The 15,714-nt window shown below is 35.6% G+C and overlaps 1 protein-coding gene across 1 annotated transcript; it reads right to left on the bottom strand.

The window, feature by feature from the left end:
- Positions 1–205: 205 nt before the first annotated feature.
- klhl35 (kelch-like family member 35) lies at positions 206–13,113 on the bottom strand. The gene is made up of 7 exons (XM_051120386.1): positions 13,080–13,113; positions 11,135–12,003; positions 7,912–8,096; positions 5,115–5,233; positions 4,843–5,031; positions 2,414–2,602; positions 206–2,315 (listed from the first exon to the last, which is right to left on the bottom strand). The coding sequence occupies exons 2-7, from the start codon at positions 11,977–11,979 to the stop codon at positions 2,133–2,135; spliced, it is 1,710 nt and encodes a 569-aa protein (XP_050976343.1). The 5' UTR covers positions 11,980–12,003; positions 13,080–13,113; the 3' UTR covers positions 206–2,132.
- Between the last annotated feature and the right edge of the window lie 2,601 nt (positions 13,114–15,714).

A 15,714-nucleotide genomic window follows, 5' to 3' on the forward strand; every position in this document is an offset into this window, starting at 1 on the left:
GTGTGTTAAAAAATGTAGACGTAATCATTAACATTTTCAAAAGTAACTGTAATTTAATTACACATTTTTTCTTAGTAACTGTAACTAAATATTTTGTAAGTAAATTCCCTACTTCTGTTACATGTAACTAGTTCCTTCCCAGCACTAGTGACAACAGATGACCAATGACAATATTTTTATGTCAGCTTTACTTGTATTTATTCAGTCTGGTGTTATAAATAAATCAGTTTGAGACAGCAAAAACTCCAGCAACATTAAATGACACAGTCTTTATTTAAATGTGTATAACATCATATATACAAAGTGGTTAAAATAAGTTCACAGTCTATAATGATTCAGATTCACATTTGGGATTTCCAGCAGTTCAAGTCTATAACTAGACAATAAATCATTGTGTATTATTGAACGCTAACGATTCCACAAACACAGATGAGAGGAAATACATCAGCAGACTTCAGTTAACCAGCAATTATATGATTGTTAGTGCATTAGTGACGCTCTCGCATTCCCGCTGCAGCTTCTGCAGAAGTCTTTAGCTGCTCTGGAGCTCTTCCTGTTTGTCAGTCGAGGGGAACTGATTGTGTTTCATCCTCTAAAAATGAAGAACTGCATTATCTCATTTAGCAGAAATCTCACTCATCCACTTTAGTTTTAACGTAAGAACAAGTTCAGTCACTTTTTACATAACGTGCGAGGCTTCCGGGTCATTCGTTAATTCCGTTGTACAAAACAGTCTGTTTATGATGCTTGATGTTGCAAACTGGTATTTATGAAAGCTTGTTTCCTTCATGGGATAAAAAAAGAAAGTAACTGCGACTTTTTATCTCAGTTTTGACTTTCTTTCGTAATTTTGAGATTTAACTGCAACATATAAATCCAGAATTGTGAGATTGGAGGTTGCAAAGACCTTTTTTAAATTTTGCGCTCAGAATTGCAAGAAAAAGATCACAATTGCAGGAAAAAAAATATAAAGTACATATATTTAAAATAAGATATAAAGTCAGAATTCTGAGATTTAAATTCGGAATTATGAGATACAAACTTGGAATTATGAGATAAATTATTATGAAAAACAAACTCAGAATTATAAGACATGAATTCAGAATCATGAGATACAAACTAAATTTTCAAATACGAACTCTGAATTATGCAATAAATTCAGATTTATGAAATACAAACATTGAATTATGAGACTTGAAATTATGAGATATAAACTCAGAATTTCAAATGATAAATTTGGAATATATTTTATTTTTTGGAATAAATATAATTCTCAAATTTGGAATTATAAAATAGAAACTCGGAATTATGAGATAAATTCAAAATGAAATAAAAACTTGGAATTCTGAGATAATTTCAGGATTATGAAATACAAACTTGGAATTATGAGATTTAAATTTAAAATTATGAGATATAGACAGAATTATGAGATACAAATTCGAAATTATGAAATATAAACTTGGAATTATGAGGCATAAATTCAGAATTATGACATAAACTCAGAATTATGAGATAAATTAGGAATTATGAAATACAAACTTGGATTTATGAGACTTAAATTTGGAATTATGAGATTCACATTCGGAATTATAAGATATAAACTTCGAATTATTAGATACAAATTTAGAATTATGAAATATAAACAGAATTACGAGACATCAATTCGGAATTATGCTATATAAACTCAGAATTCTGAGATAAATTAGGAATTCTGAAACACAAACTCGGAATTATGAGACTTAAATTCAGAATTATGAGATTTAAATTCGGAATTATGAGATATAAACTCATAATTATGAGAGATACATTTTGGAATTATGAGACACAAACTATGAGTTACAAACTCAAAGTTATGAGATTTAAAGTCATAATTGCAAGAAAAAGGTTAAAAGATAAAACTGTGAGATATAAACTCAGAATTGCGAGAAATATAGGATATATGATACAGTTCAGTCGTGGAAACAGCCAAAGCTCTTATGTAAAAACTTGGAATTGCGAGTTTAAATGTCATAATAATGGAAACAGCTTTCAGTGGCTCTTTTGTTATCATCACAAACACACAGTTTTGTACTGAATGAATGGTGAGTGTGGCACATGGAGGAGCGTGTGGTACGGTGAGCTGATGTGGACGCTCAGAGCCGCTGCAGGACGGTCACACAGCCATGATAGCTCAGGCAGCGCGTCAGCGGCTTCTCCTCCGTCAGTTTACCGTTCACCGGATCAAACGCCCAGATCTGATCCACCGCAACCGACTGCTCGTTACGACCGCCGACCACACACACCTTGCCGTCACACACGGTCAGTCCGCAGCCCTCCTGAAACACACACACACACACACACACGCAGAGGCGGGTCAGTGCTTTGTGTGTTACCCACAGTCATACGCAGCGAGCGCGGAGGCCGTGTCACGCACCAGTTTGACGGGCAGCGTCGCGGCTCGGCTCCAGGAGTCTGTGCGGGGCGTGTAGCAGTAGATGTGCTCCAGCAGACCTCCGGTCACGTAGATGGAGCCGTTGAGCGTGACGGCGCTGATGGAGCGCTGAGAGAACGGACAGGACGACACGTACGACCACTTGTTGCTCACCGGATCGTAACACTGGACCTGCAGCACGTGATGGAGATCAGAAAATCACCACAAGCCTCTTTACAGTCATGAAATAAATACTGTGCCGTTTAATGCAAGATCTGAAAAAACTTTTTATTTTTACTTTTCAAAGTTTATTAACTACATTTAAACTCATTTAAGATTCCACTCAAATATTTCTAAGTAACATGCTAATCATGCTGGAAAAATGCTAACAACATGCTAATCATGCTAGAAACAAGCTAGTAACTTGTTGGTCATGCTACCAACATGCTAGTAATATGCTAATTGTGCTGTAAAAATGCTAACAACATGCTAGTAACATGCTAATCATGCTAGAAACACACTAGCAACATGCTAATCATGCTAGAAACAAGCTAGTAACTTGTTGGTCATGCTACCATCATGCTAGTAATATGCTAATCGTGTTGGAAAATCCTAACAGCATGCTAGTAACATGCTAATCATGTTAGAAACAAGCTAGTAACTTGTTAGTCATGCTACCAACATGCTAGTAATATGCTAATTGTGCTGTAAAAATGCTAACAACATGCTAGTAACATGCTAATCATGCTAGAAACAAGCTAGTAACTTGTTGGTCATGCTACCATCATGCTAGTAATATGCTAATCGTGTTGGAAAATCCTAACACAAATGCTAGTAACATGCTAATCATGTTAGAAACAAGCTAGTAACTTGTTAGTCATGCTACCAACATGCTAGTAATATGCTAATTGTGCTGTAAAAATGCTAACAACATGCTAGTAACATGCTAATCATGCTAGAAACAAGCTAGTAACTTGTTGGTCATGCTACCATCATGCTAGTAATATGCTAATCGTGTTGGAAAATCCTAACAGCATGCTAGTAACATGCTAATCATGTTAGAAACAAGCTAGTAACTTGTTGGTCATACTACCAACATGCTAGTAATATGCTAATTGTGCTGTAAAAATGCTAACAACATGCTAGTAACATGCTAATCATGCTAGAAACACACTAGCAACATGCTAATCATGCTAGAAACAAGCTAGTAACTTGTTGGTCATGCTACCATCATGCTAGTAATATGCTAATCGTGTTGGAAAATCCTAACAGCATGCTAGTAACATGCTAATCATGTTAGAAACAAGCTAGTAACTTGTTAGTCATGCTACCAACCTGCTAGTAACATGCTAATCATGCTAGAAACACACTAGCAACATGCTAATCATGTTAGAAACATGCCAGTAACTTGCTATTCATGCTAACAACATGCTAATCATGCTAGAAACAAGCTAGTAACTTGTTGGTCATGCTACCAACATGCTAGTAATATGCTAATTGTGCTGTAAAAATGCTAACAACATGCTAGTAACATGCTAATCATGCTAGAAACACACTAGCAACATGCTAATCATGCTAGAAACAAGCTAGTAACTTGTTGGTCATGCTACCAACATGCTAGTAATATGCTAATTGTGCTGTAAAAATGCTAACAACATGCTAGTAACATGCTAATCATGCTAGAAACACACTAGCAACATGTTAATCATGTTAGAAACATGCTAGTAACTTGCTAATCATGCTAGAAACACACTAGCAACATGCTAATCATGTTAGAAACATGCCAGTAACTTGCTAATCATGCTAACAACATGCTAATCATGCTAGAAACAAGCTAGTAACTTGTTGGTCATGCTACCAACATGCTAGTTATATGCTAATTGTGCTGTAAAATGCTAACAACATGCTAGTAACATGCTAATCATGCTAGAAACACACTAGCAACATGCTAATCATGTTAGAAACAAGCTAGTAACTTGCTAATAATGCTAACAACATGCTAATCATGCTAGAAACAAGCTAGTAACTTGTTGGTCATGCTACCAACATGCTAGTAATATGCTAATTGTGCTGTAAAAATGCTAACAACATGCTAGTAACATGCTAATCATGCTAGAAACACACTAATAACATGCTAATCATGTTAAAAACATGTCACAATGTGCTAGTAACACACTAGATACCACCCTGAGTACCCTAGCAACCACATAGCAACACCTTAGCAACTACCCCAGGTACCATAGCAACCACCCGGGAGCCATAGCAACCGCCCTATTAACCACCCCAAGTACCCTAGCAACGAAACCACTTCAAACTTTCTGGCTAGGCTTTTTCAAACCAACTTAAAGCTTGTCTATGAACTTTACTATCTAGTCTGTTCTTGATATCTAAAGACACATGTTCGTTCAGAGGGCAGCGGGACAGGCTCTCACCCGGTCAGTGTTGGTGTGTTCGCTCACGGCTCCTCCGATCACGTAGAGTTTCCCGCAGCAGCTGCTGAGAGCGGCCGAACTGACGGGCAGCAGCAGGTCAGAAACGCTCGTCCACTTGTTCTCGTGCGGACTGTAGCGCTCCACGCTGGACAGACGCTCACGGCCGTTATAACCGCCGACGACATACAGCTGCACACGCACGCACACACACACACACAGTCAGCACATGCATTCAAACCCATCAGACTGAACACTGTCTCAGCTGAGCTCACCTTCCCACACATGGACACCATCTTATGCCTCCAGCGGCCGCGGCTGAGACCCTGCACACGCACCCAGTGACTGAACTGAGGCAGGAACCGCCACACGTCTGCGCTGTTCAGCTGCCCGCCTAAACACACACACATGCATTATATACAGTATATATTTATATATATACATATACAAACAAAGAGTTTCAAAAACATTTGCAAAACTTTTTTTGAAAATTTTTGAAAATCACGTTTTTCCAATTAATCTCAATCAAACTGCAGTTACAGAACTATGTTAAATATTGTGATCACAATTTCAACATGTGGCCACAATTTAGTTTGGAGACTAATTCTCACTATTAACTAACTATTAACTATGACTTTTGCAATAGTAAACTCCTAATTTTGGCACTTATTAATAGAAAGGTAGTTGTTATGTTTAGGTATTGTGTTTAAGGATAAAGGGATCTAAAATATGGTCATGCAAAACAAGACATTATGTGACCCTGGACCACGAAACCAATCATAAGCGTCAATTTTACAAAACTGAAATTTAAACGTCACCTGAAAGCTGAAAGCTTTGTTATGATTGGTCAATATTTGGCCGAGATACAACTATTTGAAAATCTGGGATCTGAGGGTGCAAAGAATCAAAATACTGAGAAAATCACCTTTAAAGTTGTACAAATGAAGTTCTTAGCAATGCATATTACTATTAAAAAAATAAGTTTTGATATATTTACAGTAGGAAATTTACAAAATTTCTTCATGGAACATGATCTTTACTTAATATCCTAATGATTTTTGACATAAAAGAAAAATTCATATTTTTGTCCCATACAATGTATTGTTGGCTATTGCTACAAATATACCCGTGATACTTAAGACTGGTTTTGTGCTCCAGGGTCACATATGTGCTTTATAAGTATTAACAAACAGCCAATAGGGAAGGCAATTTTTTTATATATACATAGCACATTTCACACAATGGTAATTCAAAGTGCTTTACAAAATGAATTAAAATAATCATAAAAAATAATCACAACAAGGAATTTAAAGATGATAAAATGATTTAAAAATATGCAATGCATGCTGCTAATCAACTAGTTGATAGTGAGAACTGGTCCCTTGTTGAAAGTGTTATGCAATGTTTGAATTCTTATGAAAACATCTCATAATAATGCTGTTGAGACTCAATAGGCTTGCTTATTTTGGGCTTAAAAAGCAGTAAATTATCTAGTAATATTCTTGAGTTTGACAATATTGATCGCTGACACTGGATGAGAATTTGAATTTGTCTCCTATTTTCCAATTTTTCAGGGTGAAGCTGCTTTATAATGATCTGTAACAAATTTAGATTATAAAGTGCTGTTCTGGAATGTTTCTAAAAAATTGAAATGCCCAGCTTTCTTCTCTTGATTATTTAATGCAAAACTTACAAAAACATTTCTTAGTTGTTCACCTAAATATGACATTATTTGAATGTTTATTTTTTAAAATTCTAAAAACATTAAATGTCCAGTTTTCTTGTCATGATTTGAATGTTATTTAAAGGTTACAAAAACATTTTTAGACCGTTCATCAAGTAGAAACAACATCATGAGCACGTTTTAAGAATGCTGATCCCAGAACGTCTTCTCATAAAATTTTGAGTAGGTACAGCTAATATGGACGTTTTCTTGAACTTCATAAAACATTAGTGAAAGTGGTGAGAACATTTTGTCAGCCGTCTGCACTGTTTTAAGGCCGTTCACTTGTCATGTAAACCAACTAACACTAAATGATAGAATACTAATATCGAATGACTTAAATTCTTCACTTTCGACCACTCAAACCCTCAAGTTTTTATTTTCACAGAATATTGCTGAAATGCTGTAAACAAAAATGCTGCAGCTATGCTGATGTCATTGTGAATAAAGCGAATCTAGTGCACGCTGCATTCCTAAAACTCACGTTCAGCGCAGGCTGTTTTCAGATGCATTCATGTGTAAATAAACACAGTGCTGCTGTTCACTCTGAAACACGCGACACAACCGCAGACTTTGATTTGATCGCCGCACTATGTTGTATCGCAATTTAGATTCATGCAGCTGCATTTACTTTCATTCTGGATCTAATATTAGTCTTTCATCAACTCACACACCTCCATCTGGGAAACCCTGCGTTCGTTAAACGGTCAGATCACTCGCAACGGTTTTCAGTTTCACACGTATTTACATGAATATCATGCGAGATTCTAAATATGAAATGTGCTGGTTGACACTCAAAACTGTCATTTTACACACCATCATGCTGTCATCATTTGTTCACCCTCATCTCTTTCCAAACCTGTATGACTTAAAGATATTTTGAACTAAACAAATTTCAGACTTTAACCTCAGTGCACAAACAAAAAAGTCAAAATTTCTTCTTTTATGTTTCACAGAGGAGAGGGGTTTATAACCAGAAGCCCACAGTCACGCATGAGATGATAATCGTGGTGTGTTTGTGTGCGCGATCCCGATCGGATTCTCTGGAATCACGTGACGGAATGTTCCAGGCTGATGCTGAGCTGATAGAGTAACATGGAAATGCCACTGATGCGTGCAGACTGATCTGGAGTCAGCTGCTGAAACGCAGCATTAAAGACTGAGTGCCGACAACCAGTTTGACCAACTAGCAGTTAACCAAATGTTTCACTTTCGAATGAGATCAATCTACTTTTTTTTTTTTTTTGTGAGAGATTTTTTAAGGCTATTTATGTGACTGATCGCTGACTTCAGATGCGTCAGTGTGATGGATACGAAGGGAACGAGCAGTGTTTGGGACGTCTGTATACCTGATATATAGATGTCGTTCTGAAGTTCACAGGCTGCAAACTCAGATTTGGAGTAACCGGGCAGAGCGGTGGCGGACGTCCACTCTCCAGACGTCAGGTTCAGCTTCTCCGTGAAGGACAGTCTGGAGAAACCGTTCTTATCACAGCCGCCGATTACAAAGATCATCTCAGCCCAGCCAGAGCACCTGAACACACACACACACACACACACGTTCATTATTAATCAGTGATCACCTGGTCAGCAGCAGCTGTGTGTCTCATCTATGATCTGCTGTAGTTTGTAGTTTGTAGTTTATTATGGCGGTACATTTGTGCCAAAAGTGTTGCTTGTTTTGTTCAATACATTCGTCTGTACTGTTGCTGCTGCTGTTTTATTTGTAATAGTAATAATAATAATACATTTTATTTATAAAGCACTTTACATTTGAAAGAAAATCGCAAAGTGCTACAGAAAATGCAATAAACAGCAAAATATCAAATTAAACACAACAATTACACATTACAATTTTTTTTTAAAAAGAAATGTTTTTTAAACCCCCAGATTCCATTTGTGTGGTATGTTCAGCTCAGTCTGATGTTAATCTCAAGTCAAGTCAAGTCGAGCTTTATTGTCATTCTGCTACATGTGTGGGCATATAGCAGAACGAGATGTCGTGTCTCACAGGACCACGGTGCTACATACTAGTTAAGCATAATATAAACATACAACAGTACACGAATAAGAAAAGCAATTACAGACTTACACAACGGTTAACCATTTGACTATACATACTATAAATACTATAATAAATAGTGGACTACACATACAAAACTTTTAGACAACAAAAACTTTACATAAGTACTGTACATGACGTTTTACAAAAGAGACATTTGTACATCTCAGTGAACATTCTGCAACATAATTTACAAGGTATCCAGCTAAACTTGATTTTTTTTTTTTTAAATAATAAGTTAATCTTTCTGGAAACTAATGCATCTAACCAAGGTTGCCAGGTTTTCACAACAAAGTCCGCCCAAAGTTTTGCTACTTAAAAGTAGCCCAATCACATTTTGAGCAGCTCCCCTGGTAAAAATCACATCCCCAGGCTAAACATTACGTTATTGGGGTCACATCCTCTTACCAAAAAGACGTATACTTCAAGTTTATTTTATTAAGTATACTTAAGTAAAGTTTAAGTATATTTCTAAATATACTTTACGTAGTAAGTATACAAATATCAGTGTACTAGTAGTATACTTTTAAGTGTACTATTTCAATACTCATTGGGACTAAACTGGCCCACTTTCTAGTATATAAAAGTATACTTTATAGTAGTAAACTTTGAGTACACAACTAGTTTACATCAATGTTTTCAGTTTGTACTGCAAGTATACTAAAAGTGAACTTATAGGTATACTGATAGTTTACTAATTAAATACTTTTTTATGCATTTTTACTACACTTTGAAGTATAGTCTCAGTAAACTACTAGTTTAGTAGCTACAACTGCAATTATACTTGCAAGTTTTCTTCAAGTGAACTTTACATCATACTTTAAGTACACTACTATGTCCCTATTTAGGCATTAATCTGTATATATTTTGTTATGTGAATATGTGGCCCTGGAGCACAAAACCAGTCTTAAGTCACTGGGGTATATTTGTAGCAATAGCCAAAAATACATTGTATGGGTCAAAATTATCGATTTTTTTAAGAACTTCATTTGGACAACTTTAAAGGTGATTTTCTCAATATTTTGTTTTTTTTTGCACCCCCAGATTCCAGATTTTAAAATAGTTGTCCTATCCTAACAAACCATGCATCAATGGAAAGCTTATTTATTTCAGCTTTCAGACGATGTATACATCTCAATGTCAATAGCGCCTTTAGTGTGTAACAATGAAAACACGGATTCTCTGAGAAGTACATTTATGAGAAGGACATAAAAAAGTATACTGAAAGTATACTTTCTTATTTTTAGTTTAAAAGAAGTTGCATAAACTTCTTTTTCGTAAGGGTCAACCCAAGGACATGAAAAACAACCCGTGGCAACAGTGTTAAATTACCCCAATTCCACGGGAAATCTGCAGATTTGGCAACACTGCATCTAACAGGGTTTCTGTGGGTTGTAAAAAGTCTTAATTCAGCCATCCGTAAATGAAGACCTTAAAAGGTCTTAAATTAGAGCAGAGAAGTCGTGGCATTAAATGTTTCACGCACTGCAAACAATGCATCTCTTCCTCAGTATTTTGTCTTGTTTTCAGTACAAATATCTAAACATTCTTAAATCTACATACATTTTTTAGAGATGATAAATGAATGATGTGAAGTGTTATGTAACTGAACTCTTTTCTTTAGAAAATTAGGCTTATCTTCTTATCTTCATCTCAAGTAAATGTATCTTGATTTAAAAACCTTCAGCCACTGGAAAACAAGACAAAAGTACTGAGGAAGAACTTTCTTTTTGATAAAAAGTTATTTCCGTATTCCAGTGTTTGGGGCAGAGATATTCAAGCCTTCAAATTTTGTTTTGTGAAATAAATGTAAAAGTAATAGAAATTTGTTGCAAGTTAAAGACCATACTGACACATTGTGTTTAATTAAATTTATTTGTTACGTTTTCTTTACTTGGTCTTAAAAAGTCTTCATAAAACCTGCAGAAACCAATGCATTTGAATGTTGGAACTCATTATTTTAAAAAATCCAATGTTTTTATTTGTTTACCTGAATATCTGCAAATATGGTGCCGAATATTCTCTGAAATTTCTAAAAGCATAAAGCTGAGCTTAAGAAGTGTTAAAACACAAATGTGACCCTGGAGCACAAAACCAGTCTTTAGTAGCACGGGTATATTTGTAGCAATAGCCAAAAATACATTGTATGGGTCAAAATGATCAATTTTTCTTTTATGCCAAAAATCATTAGGATATTAAGTAAAGATCATGTTCCATGAAGAAACTGTGTAAATGACGTAATTTTTGATTAGTCATATGCATTGCTAAGAACTTCATTTGTACAACTTTAAAGGTGATTTTCTGAATATTTCGATTTTTTTGCACCCTCAGATTCCAGATTTTCAAACAGTTGTATTTATTCAGCTTTTTATTTATTCACATGATGTATGGATCTCAACTTCCAAAAACTGACCCTTGTGACTGGTTTTGTGGTCCAGGGTCACAAATATGAATGAGAAATGAAGATATGCACCAATGGCATGTTTGGGTTTGACGGCGGCGTGACTCACCGGCGTGGTTTTGTGCGCTCCGACTGCACCTCCCGTCCGTACGTGCGGTACATGCGCGCCTCCTGCATCAGCGGTCGGAGCTCTTTGCAGTCCTGCACCAGCTCGTCGGCCTCCAGCGTGCCGGTGAAGAACGCCGGATCCAGCAGAGGCAGACGCAGCCGCTCCAGCAGCTCTTTGAGCTCCCCCCTGCGCTCGTCCAGCCGGTGATGGACCCACCGGAGCGCGGCGGTCACCAGAACCTCCTCGGACACCTGCAGCCGCTCAGAGGCCAGCAGCTCGAGCACGCGGGCTTTGGGCAGGCCGAGGAACTCGTCGTGCCGCAGGACCTCCTGGAAGTCCTGGTAGAGCAGCGTCTGGCACCGCTCCTGCAGCGGCCGCAGCACGTACAGGCTGGCGAAGTCCATCAGGCCCAGGCAGTTGGAGTGGCTGACGCGTTCCTGCAGGAACTGCACGCAGGCTTTGGTCAGAACGGGCACGTCCAGCCGGTCGGCCGCCTGGAAGACGCTCTCCACGTTCTCCTCGTCCAGCTTCAGCCGGCCCTCGTAAATGAAGTCCAGCAGGTTGTCCATGGCCGCGCTGGAGATGCCCTGCAGCTTGACCACAGGCTGCCGGCTCTCCTGGAAGGGGCCGCTGAACATGGTGCGGAAGTAGAGGCTGCTGGCGCAGAGCGTGGCGCGGTGACACGGGAACTCGCAGCCGTCCACCTGCAGCACCACGTCCGTGAAGGTGCCGCTGCGCCGGTAGGAGTTCAGCACCTGCAGGATGTGCTCGGCGTGACAGGAGCCCGAGCAGAAGCTGACCTTTGACCTGCCGTCCATCAGCTCGCCGTTCGTGCCGAAGCCCATTGTGGTGAACGATGACGGTGAAGACTGTGAAGACCAAAACACAGCTTTTATATTTGAATTTTATTTCGTTTCACATACAAGCTCATTAAAAGTCTCAGCTACACACAGTTCTTATAGTTAAATAAAACTAAAACCATAAAAACATTATTGTTAGTGTTATTTTAGCATCATTGAGATACTAGATTGCAGATTTAATTTTTTATATATATTTTTATATATATATATATATATATATATATATATTTTTTTTTTTTAATTTAGGATTAGTAATCTTGTTGTGTTTTTGTCATTTTTGGTAGTTTTGGTTCATGTGTCTATTTAGTTTTTATTAATTTTTATTTCAGTACTTGTTTTAGTTATACATCAAGTTAAACTAAATTAAAATGAGAGTTTGTTTCAGTAAATTTTTATTTCAAATAGGGTTATTGTACTTAACTAAACCTAAATCCAAAACCATAAAAAACACTTCTTGTTACCTTCAATAAAATAAACTTTAACTGGAATGAAATAAAGTAAAATATAAAAATCTTATTTCAAAGCTAATCTTCATCTAGTTTAAATTGATGTACTTAACTAAATAAAAAATAATAAATTATCCTTAATTATAATATTTTAATTAATAAATTATAGTGAAATATTTAATGATTATTTAAACTAACTAAAATTAAAATGAAAATCAAAAATATAAATGTAAAAACTATAATACTATCTCAACGATGCTAAAATAACACAGATTTCAAGTAACAATAATGTTTTTAGCTTTTGGTTTTAGTATAATAAGTTTAGTTTAGTTGACATCACATTAATTACACAAAAATATGGGATAATTTGTACACTGCGGGACTATTTAAAATATTAAAGGCATGCATGTATGAAATAAAAAAGGAAAATCCAACAAACACTTTCCCTTAAGCACTGTAAACATTCTGCGGTCACATTATGCATGAATTATCCAAAACTGATTCTTTAATGTTTGTCTTTCAACTGCATTTTGCATAAACGCAACAAATGCAACAAATTATTATTAGAAATGCAAAACAGTCTTGAAAAGAACTGACTCAGAATTATATATATATATATACACATTTATCAGAGCTCACCTGTGTAAATGACGGTGCTCAGTGAGTGTTCAGATCAGCGATAAAAAACTGAATGCAGCGTCACCTGTCCGAATCATTTATACCTGTGCTCCGTGTGGGAGGAGCTTGTGCACATAAACAGAAGTGATGTCGCAGGCTACTGTGGAATCTCATTTCCTGTTCCCATTAAATTAACTTCCCTTCCCTGTTCGTTGGTAGAGCTTGTAGAGCAAACATCTTCTGCAAAATCATGACTCCTTACACAACAGACAGCTGTGTGTTTTAGCACAAATTCTGAAAGCTGCTGTCCATCTTACAGAGTTTATTTTAGAACTAATAACACAAACAGGGAACATCTATAGCTGTTAAAATATTGACTTTCATAAAACAGGCCGGATGAGTCTTTTATCGTATGATTATGATAAACACACATTGTGTAGCTATTTGTTGAGCATCTGGGCGTTTTTGATTTAACAAAAGCAATAAGACACTGATTTACTGCAGTTTTGTATTATATTGATATTTAAGCTATAGTAGTAATTTCACATTTTGGAAATAAAATTAAAACATCAGTTTAAATCAGCTTTTATTGTTTAATAATTATGCAGACATGACTTTTTTTCAAAGGTAAACGCAAACCGGGAGTCCCAGCAAACAGAAGCTGATGTTTTCAGCAGCTATTCTAGGACAATTTAAGCTTATTTAAGGTGCCAAATAAAAGCTGAATTAAAAACAAAACATACTAAGATTGTTTGTAATTTCAAGTCTTTATAAAAAAGTGTTGATGAAGTATTGTGTTCCTGTTTCCCAATTTTACCCCGGAAATAATTGGGCAAAGACGTAAATTCTGTCAAATTACAAAGAACCTGCCAAAGCCTGGCATTATTTACTGTAATATTTACAGCAGTAAAACCCATACAGCAATTAAATGGGTTTTTTTAGCCAAAATATTTTAAATACACACTGCTGTTCAAAAGTTTGGGATCAGTAAGATTGTAATGTTTTTTAAAGAAGTCTCTTCTGCTCATCAAGGCTGCATTTATTTGATCAAAAATGCTGAAAAATGCAGTAATGCTGCAAAATGTTATTACTATATAAAATAATGGTTTTCATTTTTAATATACTTTAAAATGTAATTTGTTCCTGTGATGCAAAGCTGAATTTTCATCAGCTGTTACTCCAGTCTTCAGTGTCACATGATCCTTCAGAAATCATTCTAATATACTGATTTATTATTAGAATCATCAACGTTGAAAACAGTTGTGCTGACAAATATTTCTTTGGAACCTGTGATTCTTTTTTTAGGATTCTGATGAATAACAAGTTAAAAAGAACAGCTTTTATTAAAAATATAAATATTTTCTAACAATGTAAATCTATCACTTTTTAATAATTTAACACATCCTTGGTGAATAAAAGTATTAATTTCTTAAAAAAAAAAAAAAAGAAAGAATAAAAATGTACTGACCCGGACATTTTGAACAGTAGTGGATATTGTTGGAAAACTTTTCTATTTCAAATAAATTTTTTTTTTTTTTTTTTTTACTTTTTATTGATCAAAGAATCCTGACAAAAAGAATCACAGGTTCCAAAAAAAAAAAACATTTGTCAGCACAACTGTTTCCAACACTGATAATTCTAATAATAAATCAGTATATTAGAATGATTTCTGAAGGATCGTGACACTGAAGACTGGAGTAATGATGCTGAAAATTCAGATTTGCATCACAGAAATAAATTATATTTTAAAGTATATTACAATAAAAACCATTATTTTCTATAGTAATAACATTTTGCAATATTACTGTATTTTTCAGCATTTTTGATCAAATAAATGCAGCCTTGATGAGCAGAAGAGACTTCTTTAAAAAACATTACAAGTCTTACTGATCCCAAACTTTTGAGCAGCTGTGTGTGTTGTAAACAATGAAGTTAAATGAAACATATTTTTGAACCTGAAAATGTATTTAGTTTCAACATTCATATACCAAAATATATTTCAAAGTGTATTTTTGGGACAAGAAAATCCATTTGCAATCTTACAGTATAGCCTACGTTTAGCCTAAATGCAAAAGTGGATGGAATACACCGCTAGAGATCAAAATAGATTTATAATGATTCAGTAATTGATAACAGTTTTCATATGTGATAACAATTTTTAAATATTTGTTTTATAGACAGCAAATAAAGCATGACAATGTACTGAAAATACATGGAGGGCAAGATACATTAAAATGCTTTTAAAATATATATTCAAAAATATGCAAAAAAAAAAAGTCAAACTATTTACATAAATGTATTTTGAAACATATTTTAGTAAATATATATTTTTGACCATATTTTGAAATACAATTACACACATTATATATATATATATATATATATATATATATATATATATAAATTTGCTGAAAATGTGCTTACCCTCAGGCCACCCAAGATTAGAATGAGTTTGTTTCTACATCAGAATTGTAGAAATGTGTCATTCCATCACTGTCTCGCCAATGGGAGTGAATGGGTGCCGTCAGAATGAGAGCCCAAACACAGGTGATAAAAACATTACAATAATCCATAAGTAATCCACACCACACCACTCCAGTCCATCTGTTAACATCTTGAGAAGACAAAAGATAAAACACATCCATCAAGACAGTTT

Source organism: Labeo rohita, chromosome 10 (genome assembly GCF_022985175.1).
Source record: "Labeo rohita strain BAU-BD-2019 chromosome 10, IGBB_LRoh.1.0, whole genome shotgun sequence".
In the NCBI taxonomy this organism is placed as follows: Eukaryota; Metazoa; Chordata; class Actinopteri; order Cypriniformes; family Cyprinidae; genus Labeo; species Labeo rohita.

What these genes read in the sequence shown, in the direction of transcription:
- klhl35 (XM_051120386.1), bottom strand. Translation starts at nt 11,979, where the DNA reads ATGGGCTTCGGCACGAACGGCGAGCTGATGGACGGCAGGTCAAAGGTC. An exon ending in TGGTGTCCATGTGTGGGAAG is followed by an intron (nt 5,032 to 5,114) that starts GTGAGCTCAGCT and finishes GTGCGTGTGCAG; the next exon opens with CTGTATGTCGTCGGCGGTTA. An exon ending in CGACGCTGCCCGTCAAACTG is followed by an intron (nt 2,316 to 2,413) that starts GTGCGTGACACG and finishes TGTGTGTTTCAG; the next exon opens with GAGGGCTGCGGACTGACCGT.